The 16109-nt window shown below is 40.9% G+C and overlaps 1 protein-coding gene across 10 annotated transcripts in view; it reads left to right on the plus strand.

The window, feature by feature from the left end:
• Positions 1 to 16109, plus strand: part of mef2d (myocyte enhancer factor 2d) — an 85598-nt gene that overhangs the window by 36698 nt on the left and 32791 nt on the right. For all 10 annotated transcript variants that reach the window (XM_028579395.1, XM_028579398.1, XM_028579399.1 and 7 more), the window contains 2 exons: positions 4668 to 4893; positions 10697 to 10750. In XM_028579395.1, the coding sequence (XP_028435196.1) occupies positions 4668 to 4893; positions 10697 to 10750 (280 nt within the window). The remainder of the gene's footprint in view (positions 1 to 4667; positions 4894 to 10696; positions 10751 to 16109) is intronic.

Here is a 16109-nt window from a genome sequence, read left to right on the forward strand (position 1 = left end):
TCTCTGGAAGGAACTTGTTTTGGTGGAACGTGTGTACGTTCAAAAGTAGTTTTAGTTGAAAACTCAGATTGGACATATGGTCTAGCTAGCTGTCTGGATTTACCCTGCAGAGATCTGAGGAGCAGTTTACCATAGTCCTCAGAAAATCGCCGGAGTTTAGAACGCCAACGCAGAGAAAGAGGAAGGTAACGGACATCCGGCCAAAAAGGACATCCGGCGAAATTTCCGCCAGCACCGGAACAATCCTGGAAGTGGATCGCGTGGATCTCGACTAATCAATCTCTTATGTTGCATCTGTGTTTAGATGCACAGCTGCTTGAAAAAGAGAAGAAGAAAAAAACTTTCAAAGGCTTCCAGGGCGAGAGGGAGGGAAAGGGAAAGTAGGCCACGAGTTAAATTCATTCTGATTTACCCTTGCATCCAGGAAACGCACCCTTGTTGCGAGAGCTCCTCTGAGGGAAAATAGGTTAGCTTACTCTCCCCTCTTTTTGTTCTCTTCACACAGAAGAGTCCTCAAGCTTACTCACATGAGCCTCCAGTAAAGCTCCTAGTCAATTATTTACCTTTTCTTTTTTCTTTTTTCCCTTCCTGAGGCTCCCGGCCTCTGTGTTAAATCTGCAGGACGACAAGCAATACCCAATTAAGACTCCTGTCTGCTATTAGAAGCATCGGTGTTAAATGGAGTTGGAGTGGGTAAATGTAAAAATCGCTCGTAATTTGCCAGAAACACGAATTAATGCTCAGCGGAGCACAATGCAGAGCAGGGAGAGGACCCATTTAAAATTCATATTTAGAGAAGGAGTGAAGAGGTTTTGTTGGTTATGTCACCAATCTCCTAGCAACAAGAGGCTGTCGCCATCACGGAGGACCTGTGGAGACGAGGACAAATTATAGCCATTACAGACTGGCAATGAAAAGACAGGTATCCAGAGGAGATGGCTGTAGTTTGGGTACCATAAAGAGTCTCGACTCCTAAACTAAATTTCGAACTTGTCAAGAGCCTGAAGAAAGTTTTACACATGGTTTCCGCGGGGTCTTAAAAGGTCTCAGATTTCTAAATCTAATCTACATCTAGGCCTTAAAAAGTCTTAAATCCGCTGAAGTCTTGTGTTCTAGGTCTTAAATATTTTTAAACCGGTCTTAATATTCCTACGTCCATGCAACGCAACCTCTAATGCTCTTTGAAATGTTTTAATTCTAAATATAATTTGCTGTACATGTAGAGATTATTATTATTCCATCTCGCTTTTAATGCAATTTGAATACATTTACTATGCAAGTACGTTTGTGACTCTGCATTTTTTTTTTACTTTAATGTCGTGAAATAGGTCTTAAAATTCATTCAAAAAGGCTTTAAGAAGGTCTTAACAAGTCTTAAATTTAATTTGGTGAAACCTGCAGAAACCCTGTTTACCAACCTAGCTAGCCAGCAGGAATTCATTTTCAAATCCTACGATGTCAACGTGCATCTATCCTTGCTGACCATTATTGAATATTTGAAAAATATAAGTTGGGTAAAAAAGAGACCGATTAGAATTAGATTGATGCAACCATAAAATAATAAGAAAATAGAAATAATTGAGGTAATTTATCCAAATCCAAGTGGTTTTTCACTGGCCACCAACCAAACTCCCTAACTCCCTCCTACAACTGTCGTTTGTATTTGAAATCAATCACATAACTTCACATTTTATTCATTAATTTAACTTAAATGCATGTTTTCTATATATGCTAAACTTTCTACTTTATGGTATTGTGCAACTTATACTGAATTCATTTTGGTTTCCATTTCATCTAATTAGTTTTCTCCTACAAACAGTCAAAGGTAAGTGTGCAATTGTAAAATGTAAACTTTCGCAATTCTTCATGTCATAATAAGGATTATATTATTATAAGGATTATTATGACATGACATGGAACTCGCCCTGGAATGCTAATATTAATTAACTCATCTATTTAGTCATTCAGAAGATGCATCAACAGATGTACAGTATAGTTTTCCTTATTTTTTTTTTAAATATTCTATAACACAACAGTAGCACAAAAGGTGACGGTTTGATTCCCTCGTGTTCTATCAAAATGAATTTAGGAAAGAGTCCCGTCCTGTTGGTCAAACCTAAAAAGTGAAACGTTTTCCACTTGGCCCCCCCAGACAATAAATATATCTTCTCTCGTGCAGTATGCTCGGTGTTTACACACCTCCGTCCCCCCAGCACTAACTCTTAACTCTTCACCCCAAAATCCATCCCTCCATTTACCATAGGTTTTATCAGGATATCCAGTGTTTCCTTTAAAATGATTACATCTATAGACTATTTCCAATTTATATGATATTCCACTGACTCACTTACTGTTGTAATGTTTCCAGATGTTTGATATCAGGACGATGAGCTGACAGAACTGACAAGTTGAACGTTGCCCGATTAGAACGGACCCACCGCGGTGACGTTTTCGGTGGAGTTGTTTGTTTAATAGTCGACTCGGAAGAAAGCGAACGTTTTGACAATAAACTCCATAAACACAACAGTATGTGGAGGTAAACTGGATGGGCCCAATAACCTCTGAATAGTTCTACTTGTTAAATTGCAATACGAGTGGCAGCCAACGGGGGCATAATGTCAGCAGGATCATTTAAAAGGCAAAAAGTGCCCCATGTCTGATACCGTGGCAGCAGAAATGTTGCCATGGCGGGCCGCCACTACAAAATCATCCTAGAGGAAACTCTGCAATCCCTATTGTGTCTCATAATTGGGACCAAATGACGTAGCTCTTTTCACTTCCTGCAAAACGATTAGGAAATTATTCAGAGACGTTGCACCCTAAAAATAAAGTGTTGGCAAATACAGCATAGCATCTCGCTCAGCTTTGGTGAGACATACTTCTCACTCACCTCGCCGTTTTGTTCCCCTTTTCTCGCTTCTCTCCCTCCCTAAAACAACAAAAAAAGTTACAAAACATGGCAGAAGGAAAAGAGGCAGAGATCAAGGGCAGGAAGGTGCCCTCGTCCTCCTCTGCATTAAACTGGGTCCCAGGCACTTTGAGTACAGTACAGTGCAGCGCTGGCCCATATTCTATATATAGAAGGCCTTCTTTCAGATTGAGTTGGAACAGGGTGAAATGGGTCGCTTGGCTGGACAACCCGGGGTTCTTGCCCTTGATTTTTGTTTCCCAGGACCCTGGGCTGTCTGGTCATTTACTTTTACAGGTCGACTCCGGTGACCAGGTCGCCCATTTAAAGAAGAAGAAGAAGAAGAAGTAGTTTCAGCTGGAGATATCTCAGGTGGAATAGGATACATTAGGCCTTGCAGTAGGGCTAGGCATGGGCCGGTTACCGTTTTCAAGGTATACCGCGGTTTGAAAAAGTCACGGTTTCAAAACCGGAGTGGACATAAGGACAGGAAGTGCACTTTAGAAGTCCCTCTCCCTGCCAGTGTGTAGTGTTTTTAAAAAATAAACTACATTGTGTTCAAAGGAGAGAAAAAATGTTTTTGTACCCAGACATTTAAAAAAATAATACATTTTAAAGCAATACCATGACACCGTGACATCATACCGTCAGAATCCTATACCGGCCAACACCTAAGTAGGACTGGGCATCAAGAACCGATTTCTTACTTGGAATCGTTTAAAAAAAATTACGATTCCAGCAGAATCGTTTGGAGGACTTGGTTTCAAATCTGATTATGCAGCGCTCTGGTGTGGCTTTATTTTACGTTTAAAGAGCTGTAAAACTGCAACCCACCATTAAATCAAAATAAAACTTTCCTCTTATTTGTGAAATAAGCACGTGACCTGTTTCTACTCCACCCCTCAAAGAATCGATAAGAACCGGAATCCAAAGGAAGAATCGCACTTGGAATCAGAATAGTTAAAATCCAAATGATGCCCAGCCCTACGCCTAAGTAGGGTTGCACAATATATCGTGTTTTTATTGTCATCGCAATATCAACTGGCGCAATAAACACATTGCGAAAGACACTCCGAGATTTTTTTTCTGTTCGTAATATGAGTAGAAAACTGTCATTCTTTTTTTAGTGTTGCATTTTATATTCAATGTTAAATTCGTTCCATGCTAGAACGTTAGAAATAATTTCCTTTCAATTTTTTTTTTTTTAATTCAACAAGCAATTTGTTGTATTTTAGCAGAATACAGACAGAAATGCAAACCCGAGTATGAATGTTTTTTTAAACGTTACTATAGTTTTTATATTAAACAATAAAATAATGTGTACACTTAAAAAATATATACAAGCTCAGATGAAGTGTGTGATTGGACATTTACATTTTAAAATGATTTTTGAAGCTATAAAAAAATAATATATATAGACTTTTCCCTGTTACTGGGCCCCCTATTGGCAAATGCCAACGCCTAGACCCCGGCCCGGCTCTCACGCCCAGTAGGATGTTTCCTGACACGCCCGGTGATGGGCCCACGTCACTGGGGGTGGTGGGATGGAGCTGCAATGTCACCAATAACCAGACGCAATAACCCGCTGCTGCGCCACCAGTTCTAACCTGGCATGAGATGTGAAAGGCGGCACAGCTTTTTGGCTTTTCCACCAAGTCACCTCGCATGCTGAAACTGAGCGTGTGCGTGTGTTTGTGTGTGCGTGCATGTGAAGGCACACAACAGTCTAAGCCCCGCCTTCTTCCTCTCTCTCCCCCAGTCCACAGTCCCACAGCCCACCTTCTCCATGCCAGTCACCGTGCCAGTATCCAATCAGAACGCGGCGGCGGCCCTCCAGTTCAGCAGCAACCCCGGCGGCGCCCTGGTCACCACCACGTCCTACGTCACCTCCACCCTCACAGACCCCCGCCTCCTGTCGCCACAGCAACCGTCTCTGCAGAGGAACACCGTGTCGCCAGGGTTACCACAGCGACCAGCCAGCGCAGGTAAGAGACTGTGGCGAAACGCAGCTGGGCTGCTTTCTGTAAAATCAATCATTCGGATCATTTTCATATAAATAAAATGGTCCAGTTTTGTTTACCTTCTCTCAGCTGCTGATTTATCCATCCAGTTTATTATATTACAGATTTTTCATTTACTGCTTTGAATGCCAAGGGATCTGGTAGCTCTCTCCCTGAAAAAGCCTCTGATGCTCAGCAACTGATGAGTTTTGCATTTCTGAAAGCAGCTGCGGCAGTTTGACATGAATTGAAGAAGAAGGTGGGAAAAAAAAAAACTTCGAAACTTCTCCACAAATAAACCTGAAGAAGAAAAAAAACAACTTCAGAGTGCCGCCCACACTGTTTGAGTGACAGCTGTTCTGTTGCTGTGTACAAACGGCAAAGTGGAGAGACACGTTTCAAAACATGAAGAAACTCAGGCTTCTGTTTAAATCAGCAATTTAAAGGATGGATTCCGTTTTTCAAGCCTTCCCTAAAACAATACTCGCATGTCTGTATGTACATTGAAGTCAGTGCTGGTGGCTTTAAGTCTTCCTTCAGTCCAAACTGAAGAGAAGAGCTCAATGAAAGATTTGATTCCCAATCACTTAGACTGATAGTACAATGATCAGCGGTGCCTTTTTAACGTGCAGATAACAAGTGAGTATTGTGTTAACTAGAGCTGGGCGATATGGAAAAAATCTAATAGCACGATATTGTTGACCAAATACCTCGATATCGATATTGCGGCGATATTGTAGGGTTGACAATTGGTGCTTAGAAAAAAATATTAACACAATGAGATTTTTGATAAATAATCATCATTAATGTGTATATAATAACTAAGTGGGTAACAGTCTGGTAAATTAAAAAAAATTACAATTACTCTACTGTAATGCAGCCTTTAAAACCAGGAAAGACGACACTTGTGTCATATAACGATATTACAATATCCGAAATCTAAGACGATATCTAGTCTCATATCACAATATCGATATGACCCAGCCCTAGTGTTAACCCTACTGTTGTCCTTGGCTCAAATGTGACCAATTTTCTAAAAGATTTCCATATCAGAAATTTGGGTTTATTTCAACCAAATTGTCAAAAACATAACAAGTAACGTCGATGCTTCCATACAACCATTACTCTTCACAGGTAAAATAAATGACCAGGTCACTACTTTCATTGCATGTGGATGTTTTATTCCATTTTATAGCATTTGAAAACAAAAATGAATAAAAGAACGTCAAAAAAAAGTGACAAAAATGTCCGTCTAAAGGTGCAGAAAAATAATCAACAAAAACATCGAAAAAAAGTGACCAAAAAAAACTTGGACAAAAGCGACTAAAGTGACAAATGTAAAAAATAAGTTTTGACCCACAAAAACAAACATGGAAGACGAAATGAGGGTTAAACATTCCGTCTCCATCTCCTCCAGAGAAGACTTAAAGAGAATATAAATCTAAGACACTAATCTTTCCAGCCAGCATTAGAAGTAATCTGTTGGCAAACAAGGATTATAGAACGTTACTGTACATTCAGAGGGAAACAGCAAGCTGAAGAAGGTCCACTCTACATTTCCACTATCGTGTTTTTTTTTATTTTACAAATAAACGTGAAGTATGTCTAATGCAGTGGCTTTAAGACGTGTGTTAACATATATGCAGCTCTTATAATTCAATGGTTATAAGTTTACTTTTGTTGATTTCTTCTCTGAGAAAAACCCTGGAGAAAGAACTTCAAAGTGACTACGTGAACACTGCAAACTCTGCTTCTGTTGTGGTTCATATTGCGTAAAATGCTAATCGGCAGCGTCGGTCAACCTCTCGTACGACAGTTTAAACCTGTGCAGCCTAAAGGGTCCTTGCACACTTGAGTCCGAAGTTTAAAAAAGAAATACGACCTCACGTTGTGTCAATCATGTTTACACGCCACCTCCGGAAATTTCCTCAGTCATAAAAAAAAAACTTGTGCGTTTGCGTTCACATCTGTAGCAATCATTTCCATGTGTTTTGACAAGGAGAAGGTATGAGCCTATCCAGAAATGCAGCACAGAAAGACGCTTGCAGAGTATAACGTATCATTTCATAACTCAGCTAGTCTACTGACAACAGGTCGGATGGAAGAGGGGAATATGGGAACACAGACAGAAAAAGAAGAGCAACAGTGTAGCGGTGGAGACAGAGAGAGAGAATGCAGCACAACTCTTTCAGCTAGATGGATAGATGGATGGATAGATGGACTTTATTAATCCCAAATTGGGAAATTATTCTGTTGCAAGCAAGTACCACGTTACTAAGGACATACACATATTCTTACTCGCACACAAACCAAAATACAACAAATATACTAGAAATTATAAATAAGATAAAAAATAAGATTGAATAAAATAAGATAGCAAAGATGAAAAATGCCAGAACTACTGAAAAATATACTTAAATGAATGAACAAGAATGTACATGTATATACACGTTTAGAAAAACATTTGCAACCTACATACATAGTATATATCATAAAATAAAGTATAATATTAGATATTAAATATGAAGGAGACAGTGTGCAAGTAGCATAATAGTGCAATATTGAAATGTGTGAGGTAATGAGAGAGTTATCTCACACACAGCTGTGAATTGTTGAACAGTTTTATGGAATGAGGCAGGAATGAGCCGCGGTGCCAAATGCAAGAAGACACAGGCAGAGAAGACCGACAGACAGGCAGACGGAGAGAGGACAGACAAAGAGACAGACAGACAGAGAGAGGTAACATTACTGTTAACGGAGAGAAGCGAGGGATGAAGTGAGGGAGAAGTAGAGAAAGGCAGAGCGACAGCAGTGTCCCATTTTGGATTGTCTTTGCGGAATCTTTCGCCACGGATTAATTAACACGCATCGGACTCCGTGTGCGAGGTTTCTGCGCGCGACCAATTTGTTCGGAAGACACGAAAGATACGAAAAAACGCAGACGACAATTACGACCTCTACTGTGTTTGGCCTCTTTTTTTGTAGTTTGTTGACATTATTTGCCAAGTTTCCATCCCAGTGTGGCCGGGTTAGCTCAGCTGGGAGAGCAGGCGCACATATATAGAGGTTTACTCCTCGACGCAGCGGCAACGGGTTCGACTCCGACCTGTGGCCCTTTGCTGCATGTCATTCTCCCCCTCTCTCTCCCCTTTCATGTCTTCATCTGTCCTATGGAAATAAAGGCCTAAAATGCCCAACGAAATGGCCGTTTCCAGTCCAGTTTGGAGACCAATCTTTTGTTATCTTCCACACATGTATGTCAAAGCGCTGATTGCCAAATGTTTTAGCTTTTAGATGATTTTTAGCCATCTTATGGTTGCCTAAACACCTATTTCCTTAGGTATTTTTCCACCCTGTGTGTTGGGTATGTAGAAGAACGTTTTTATAGACATTCTCTGAGTCAACAAGGCTCAAAATGACCAAAGAAGGGAGTGTGTGTCCGTGTATTGATGTCCAGCCTCCATGCTCGGTTACCTGTCAGTCGTGCACACAGCCCCACAGTGACAGAAATCCATTATTTTCCGTGGCTGAGACTGGCTGGTGCACTCCTGTGTGCGCCCGTTACCTCCGTGTGGCGAACCAATCCTTCACCCTCTGACTAAAAGGATTTGTGCCCCATTTTTGCGTCTCAGACAAGGTTACTTATCAAGCTTTGTTCCGACCAGCGTAATCTCATTGTAAGTCAGAATTAGGTGATGTAACGTGCAACAAATGCATTACAGCATCTTTCATAACGTGGCGTTCTCCCTCCCTCCTCCTCCCCCTCCTCCTCCTCCTCCTCCTCCTCCTCCCCCTCTCCCTCCTCATTACCTCAGCCGTGCAAATACTCAGCTGTACCACACGTGTTGGGTTCATCGTGTTTGCTTATTGGTGTTTTTCTGTGCGTCCGTCCAGCCAGATCTTATTTTTTTTAGTCATCCCAAATGACCTCAAGTTTCTGCCTTTTTTAAAGAGTTCAACATTTTGAGCCAAAAACTTGAATCTGTACCACCAAAAGATTCCAAAACATAAGTGTTAGTGCAGAAGAATACATGAAGAAGAAACATGTTTGAATGAAGATGAAGGTATAAAGGGATATCGTGCTGTAACAAAATATATCGGCGGTTGCTGTTCAGGAACGGAGCACATTGCTCTACTTTGACTTTTTAAGATAATGTTTTGGCCATTTTAGGCCCTCATTATATAGGGCAGCTGAAGATGTGAAAGGGGAGAGAGAGAGAAGGGGGGGGAGAAACACATGCAGCAAAGGGCCGCAGGTTGGAGTTGAACCTGCGGCTGCTGCGACATGGACTTAGCCTTTGTACATGGAGTGCACGCCCCAGCAATTGATTTTCATGTATTTTTGTCTGCTGGAACTGACCCAAAACAGTAAAGTTGTTGTTGGGTATGTGACCGTATCTGACCCCTTTCACTGTTATTTGACATTTTTATAAAAAAAAAAAATATTTATATAAAAAAAAAAAGATTAGTGCAGCTTTAAAGAACGTCTGTGTACTGTTAGTCTATATACTCAACGTTCCACTTCCAGGATTGCTCCGGTGCCGCAGGAAATCCCGCCGGATGCATGCCTTTTTCAATTCAATTTTATTTATGGTATCAATTCATAACAAGAGTTACCTCAAGAATACTTTACAGATAGAGTAGGTCCAGACCACACTCTATAATTTACAAAGACCCAACAATTCCAGTAATTCTCCCAGGCAAGCATTTAGTGCGACAGTGGCGACCAGCGTTCACATCCCATTCCAGCGGTTGTTCAACTCCTCGCTACATTACACATCTCGGCAGCAGGATCATTTCAAACAGTCCTAGCATCAGCAGTGGGAATATCGCAGTCTGCACTCAGCCGTATCATAGCACCGGTACTTAACGCTTTGCTACAGCACAATTCGCGGTATAGTGGGGCGGAGAAAGGCGCTGCTTGCCCGATGAGCTGCAGGTTTGGTAAATACGACGTAAGCTGACGTATCACAGCGTGCCCTTTCTGCGGGTTGGACGTGGCGCTGATAATGCTACGTTCGCAAATGTACAAACATCTGGCCCACTGTTTATTTTAGTTTCCCCTGATTTCCAAGACTTGGAAGACCAGTCTTGATCATGATTGTTCCCTGTGAGGTTTCAATACATTTCTGTCACATTTAGTTTCGGTTTAGTTTTCTCTTTTGTCTTTATAGTCCTATAACAATTTATACATTCATGTGTCATCCCTGCAGCATGCATGATGGCCCAGGTTTTTCTGGGGGGGGGGGAAAATGACGTCCATAACTTGATTGTGCATAGCATGGTTGAGGTCATACAAGCATTATCACAAAAGGAGACCAGGCGAACCAAAGATTGAAAAAAAGAAAAAATGGCCTGGACCCCAGAGCGTCACCCAGTTAGTTTATTGGCAGTTCTGTTTTTACTGCCAATTAAGATCCTGCATTTTCAACAATCTTGTATTTCAAATGCTACTTAATCTTTTCTTTCTCCACAATTTAAAACAAGTGCGATGATTTTTTTTTTTTTTTTCTTCTCCAAATGTGACATAGGTACCATTGATAACTGGTGAAACGGGCACTTAGAAATTACCTGGTAATAGAATTGATACCACTTATGGTCCTTCACAGACTGAAGTGATTGTGGATAGCAGAAGCACTTTTTTAATGACATACTTGATTTAATGTTGTATTTCAAAATGGGATGTGCAGAGTTTTTAGATTAGCGTTGTTCAGATTAATTGTTTGATATTAAATGAAATAAAAATGAATGGTGTCATGTTTGATGGCCGTGATGTGTTCTGTTACAGGAGCTCTGTTGGGAGACATGGGGAACTCAAATGGAGCGTGCCCGAGTCCAGTCCGTAAGTAGTCATTTTATTTTGTTCTTGCTCTACGTTTTCAAAGAGTAACATAGCTTTTTTTTTTTCGGCAACCTGGACCCCATTTCCCTATGTTTTGTGTGTAAGTGACTGATGGGAACAACAATCTTTGAAATGTGTCCAGTATTAACTGAGAACGCTGACCAACAGCGGCAAACCGGGCTGCAATGTAACCCTATGGGGCCATGTGCACTAAACCCACCAGACTCCATTTTAATAAAAGCAATACTTTTAGCATGTATGGAGCCAGCATATTTTCACATGTAAATCGGTGAATGAAGTGTACTTTACGATGCTAAAATGCTAAAATGTTTATTTACATGGAGTCTGGTGGGTTTAGTGAATGCAATTTCACAGATGTTTTTATGTTTAAAAAAAGGATCTTACTTTTTAACAGAAAGGTCGACCTCCTTAGAATTTTTTTGCATAATGTTGTCAGACACTTAGAATATTAATCTGAGTCTGTCAGTGGCAAATCAAGCACTTTTGTGAAGGTAAATACAAGCTGGACAACTGCTCTATTAACTGACATTGTAGCTTGTTTGGCCGCTGCCGACTGCAGCGATCTCGCATAATACTGGACCGATGTCAAAGATTGTTGTTCCCATCAGTCACTTAGACACAAAAACACAGGAAAATAGGGTCCAAGTTGAAAAAACCCTGAAGTTACCCTTTAAGAACAATTGAGTTTGTACTGATACAAACACACACACACACAGTATGTCACCCACAATGCCCTCATTCTGATGTCTGTATTTTAGCTGGACTTTTTAAAAGGGAAATCATTTGACTCAAATCTGGCTCACAGACAGACCGCCGCAGAATATTTTCTGCATGGCAACTCGCACACTGACACACACACACACACACACACACACACACACACACACACACACACACAGACGTGCTACACACAAGCACAACAACACCTGTTGACTGGCGACAGCTGAGGGTTTCGCAGTGCAAGCTGCTTGTAAACAGTCCAAAGAACAGAACGAGTTTCAGGTTGTGAGAGCGAAACGGGAGGAGAGAGTTTGAAAAGAGGATCTAAAACAGAAAACCTCTTTTTGAATGCTCCCCAGCTGGTTTGTGTTCGTTGCTATTCTCAAAGTGAGTTTCAGATACCGGAATTAAGTAGAATATCTTAAAAATGTGATAATATTACGGAGCTGGTCCGCTGTCTGCCTGCTGTTCCAAAAACCTGAATGTGAGCTCGACACTTTGCTACTGTCACCAGTTCAACACTTGCTTGAATTTTAATTTCAAGATGACTTTACTCTCAAATTTGAATATGACTCCCACATGACTGCTGAACATATTCATTCCACAACTTTGTTGTAGATCAGTGATCGAAACAAATTAGTTTGCCAGTTGGAATTGTATTTTCCTCGTCACCTTGTGTAAACATTAAAAGGTCACAGAAACACATTTCCCCTCTTGTTGGTGTGCAGCCATGCTTGCAGTTTCGGTTTAATGTGCCGAGATATCTGACTCTGAGAACTCAGTGAATGTCCTCCTCAGTGTGTTGACAAATGTCCTTTTTAAAAGGAATTCTCCACCCCCAAAATTATCCATTTGTATAGCAATTATTTTTAAGTGTTACCTTGAATTCTTGAAGGAATGTAGTTTCTGAGACAGAATTGCTACTTCTTTTGACACGGTTTATTCAGAGAATATAAGTATTCAGGGCCTTGAACGTTTTTTCACAAAGATTAAAGAAATACGTTAATATTGAGAGTTGTTATGGGTTTACAGCCGCGTCCATCTTTGTGGCCTTTTTGAATGGGCGTAGACAGCCACGTGTGTATGAGCATGACGTCCCCCATTCTTAATCCTGCCCACAAAGCTATGATTGGCCGATTGTCCATCCAACTGGTGGGTGGGGGGGGCACAACAGCAGACGTCGTTGAATCATTGGAACAGACGCAGGGACGTGGGTGGTGATTCAGACGTCTGGAACCAGGCAAAACCTTTACCAGCCTGTCACATCTCCGACTTGAAACCAGCTGGTTTATAGGAGCCAAAATACTAGAGTCAGTAATGTGAAATTTTGACTGTAACGATGTAACGCGTAGACGAAGGAAATATGGGATAACATTAGAGCTGGGCGATATGAAAAAAATCTAATATCACGATATTCTTGACCAAATAGCTCAATATCGATATTGCGGTGATATTGTAGGGTTGACAATTGGCGCTTACAAAAAATATTTACACAATGACATTTTTGATAAATAATCATCATTAATGTGTATATAATAACTAAGTGGGTAAAGGCAAATAACAGAAAAGCAAGAACAGTCTGGTGAGTTAAAAAAAATGGCATCACTTTACTGTAATCCAGCCATTTAAACCAGGGACAGACAACACTTGTCATATCACGATATTACGATATCCAAAATCTAAGACAATATCCAGTCTCATATCACGATATCGATATAATATCGATACTGTATATTTCCCAGCCCTCGATAACATTGTTGAATATAGCAATAACTATAGGCCTATAAATGCCGTTTTACATTTCTGCCGCGGTCAACATTCTGCTAAAATACAACAAATTACTTGTTGAATTTAAAACAAATGAGAGGAAATCATTTCCATCCTTCTTTAATTTAACAGATTGAACATTGAATTGAATATAAAAAGGCATTAAAAAAAGTGACCGTTATATCTTGAAGTGCCGTTTTCTACTGATAAATCTCTGAGTGTCTTTGGCGACATGTCGCCGCCTTCTGCGATTTGTTGGTTGCGGCGGTTGATCTCACGATGGGGATATGAAAACGATATAGTGTGCAGCCGCGGTAACGACGACACCAAATGGAAGAAAGCCTGGGATCCTGACAGCTCCTCAGCTTTACTCTTTCCCCGTCTTCACCCGCTGCTCCTCCCTCCCCCTGTCATCCTGTCTCTCTCAGCTGTTCCCCCTCGTCTTCTCTCTGGAATAATCTACCGCCCCGCCCCCCTTCCCCCCCAGCCAACTGTCCCTTCTCTTGGCACAGGACTCTCCTCAGAGGTGACTTTGACACTGGCCAGAGCTCTCCCCTTAAATCCCATTAGCCTGGACAGATACTGCCAGCCAGCCTGGTGTAATAGATATGGTGGGAAGGAAGGTTGGGTTTTTTTCTTTCTATATTCACTTGATAAACGTATTGTCTCCGGGTAAGGTTGGCCAAAAGAAATCAATACATTTATATTAACTTCCCAGCACTGTATCAGAGGAATACGCCAAAGCCAAGTCTCAATATTGGGATTAAAAGTTTGAAGGCTATTAATGAAATGCGTTCTCTGAAACGGGGCTCTTAAAAGTTGGCGTCTGATCAATGCACGAGAGTTGTTGAGAGATCATTTTTGGTCATTTTAAACAGCGGAAGTGTATTTGTAATGTCACGAGATCAAATCACTACTTTTGGAACACGATATTCCAATCACAGTATAAAGTATTTTATTAAATTTTTTTAAAGAAACTTCAATATAAAGTAATTTTATTCTCTTGGAAAAATGCATCACATCTTATGCTCTGTGGCTGAAACTGTTGAAATCAAATTTCCTTGAAAGGTGCAGACTTATAAGGTAAGACTTATAAAAGTAACTTTCTGTCATATTTGCTGAAACTGACCTATGTTCCAGTAGAACTACATGAAGCAGGTAATAAAAAAAAAAAAAATCTGGCACCACCTACAGCCTGTAGTGCGATTTGCAAAAATCCACCGCTCCCTGTTCAGATGCACCAATCAGGGGGGTGGGGGGGGGGTGGGGGCGTGTCTAACTGCGTGTCAATCTATTGCTCATGCACACAGATTCATTCCCCCATGTGGGGGGAGGGGCTTAGGAGAACGTTTTGGTCTTTGGCGGAAAGGAGGGGAGGGACTGATAGGTTGTCGATGTTCAAATTCTTTAGCTAAGTCTAAATCCTGGATCTTCCCAATCCTACCTACAGCACCTTTTAACGTTTTGAATATTTGCATTCTTAATTCCTGCAATTCGTTTTGCCTAACCCCTCTGAGGTCTAAGGGCATTTTAAGACATCTTCTTGAATTCTCGTTTTAAGGGTATTTGCATATAACCTGATCCCCATCTGTTCCACATCAAACTGTTCAGAACAAACTCAACTTTCTGTTTAGTGCTGCCCGAAATTGTTCCAGTGCAACGTGTAAAGAGATCATTTGGCCCTAAAGTGGAAATATATCTCAAATCTCTTGTGAAAACATGCCTACACTCAATTGTTTTGGTGCTTCAAGTGAGTTAACAAAAGTCTTGGGTTCACAAAGGTAGCATAATATATGAATGAAATAGTAAATAAATGTCTAAAATGAAATTTTGCAATATTGCTTTTTGAGTGGGATTGTTGTCAAACATCTCTTGGACTTGCCGGTGCGTCTTTGGCCCTCAGAGGGTTAAAATGAATGAGTCGCATATTAAAAGTCTTAGCTTTATCATGATGTTACTTGTTGTTACTTTCAGCATCAGTTGACAACTTGTGTTAACATGCTGCTGCTGTGGCTGGGCCATATGACGATATATACACAGTATATGTGTATGTATACGTACTGTATATATAATCGCCAAAACGGTATAAAAATGTCTATCTGTATATATTTTTCTATAACATTTCTATTGGGATGTTGAAAAACCAGCAGCCAAACAGCGTTAGGGCAGTATTTCCATCATTACGCTTTAAGTTCTGATCCTGGCACCTTATGTTCATTTTGCACTAAAGTTCTGTGACAAACAAAAAGTTTATATGACAAACAACAGCTTACATGGTACAGCTTACACAAGAGAAATTAGACGAAGAGGTCAGATAGTGAAATAACATTTCAGTCAAAGCGTAAGATATCCTGGTCACAAGGAGTGTGGAAAAATGAAAAATGTACAAGCTGAGCAGACACAAAGTCCAGTAGTATTAGTTAAAGGTGCAATATGTAATATTGTATGTAATACTGGCAGCTAGCGGTTGAAATAGTTACTGCACTACCAATTCAAAATACTGGAGAGTCGTTTCCCTCGCCCCCTCCTGCCCAGACTCAAAGTTCACGGGGGTTGCCAGGCTGAGACCGCAGCATTCACAACAATGTTGCTAGACGCTTTTCTCACATAGCCAGACATTACTCCACAGCACAGCGGAGTAGCTAACGGTAGATGCTAGTCTCACATAGGCAGACATCACTCCACAGCACAGCGGAGTAGCTAACGGTAGATGCTAGTCTCACATAGCCAGACATTACTCCACAGCACAGCGGAGTAGCTAACGGTAGATGCTAGTCTCACATAGCCAGACGTTACTCCACAGCACAGCGGAGTAGCTAACGTTAGATGCTAGTCTCACATAGCCAGACGT

The sequence above is a fragment of the Perca flavescens genome, chromosome 6 (assembly GCF_004354835.1).
Source record: "Perca flavescens isolate YP-PL-M2 chromosome 6, PFLA_1.0, whole genome shotgun sequence".
NCBI lineage: Eukaryota > Metazoa > Chordata > Actinopteri > Perciformes > Percidae > Perca > Perca flavescens.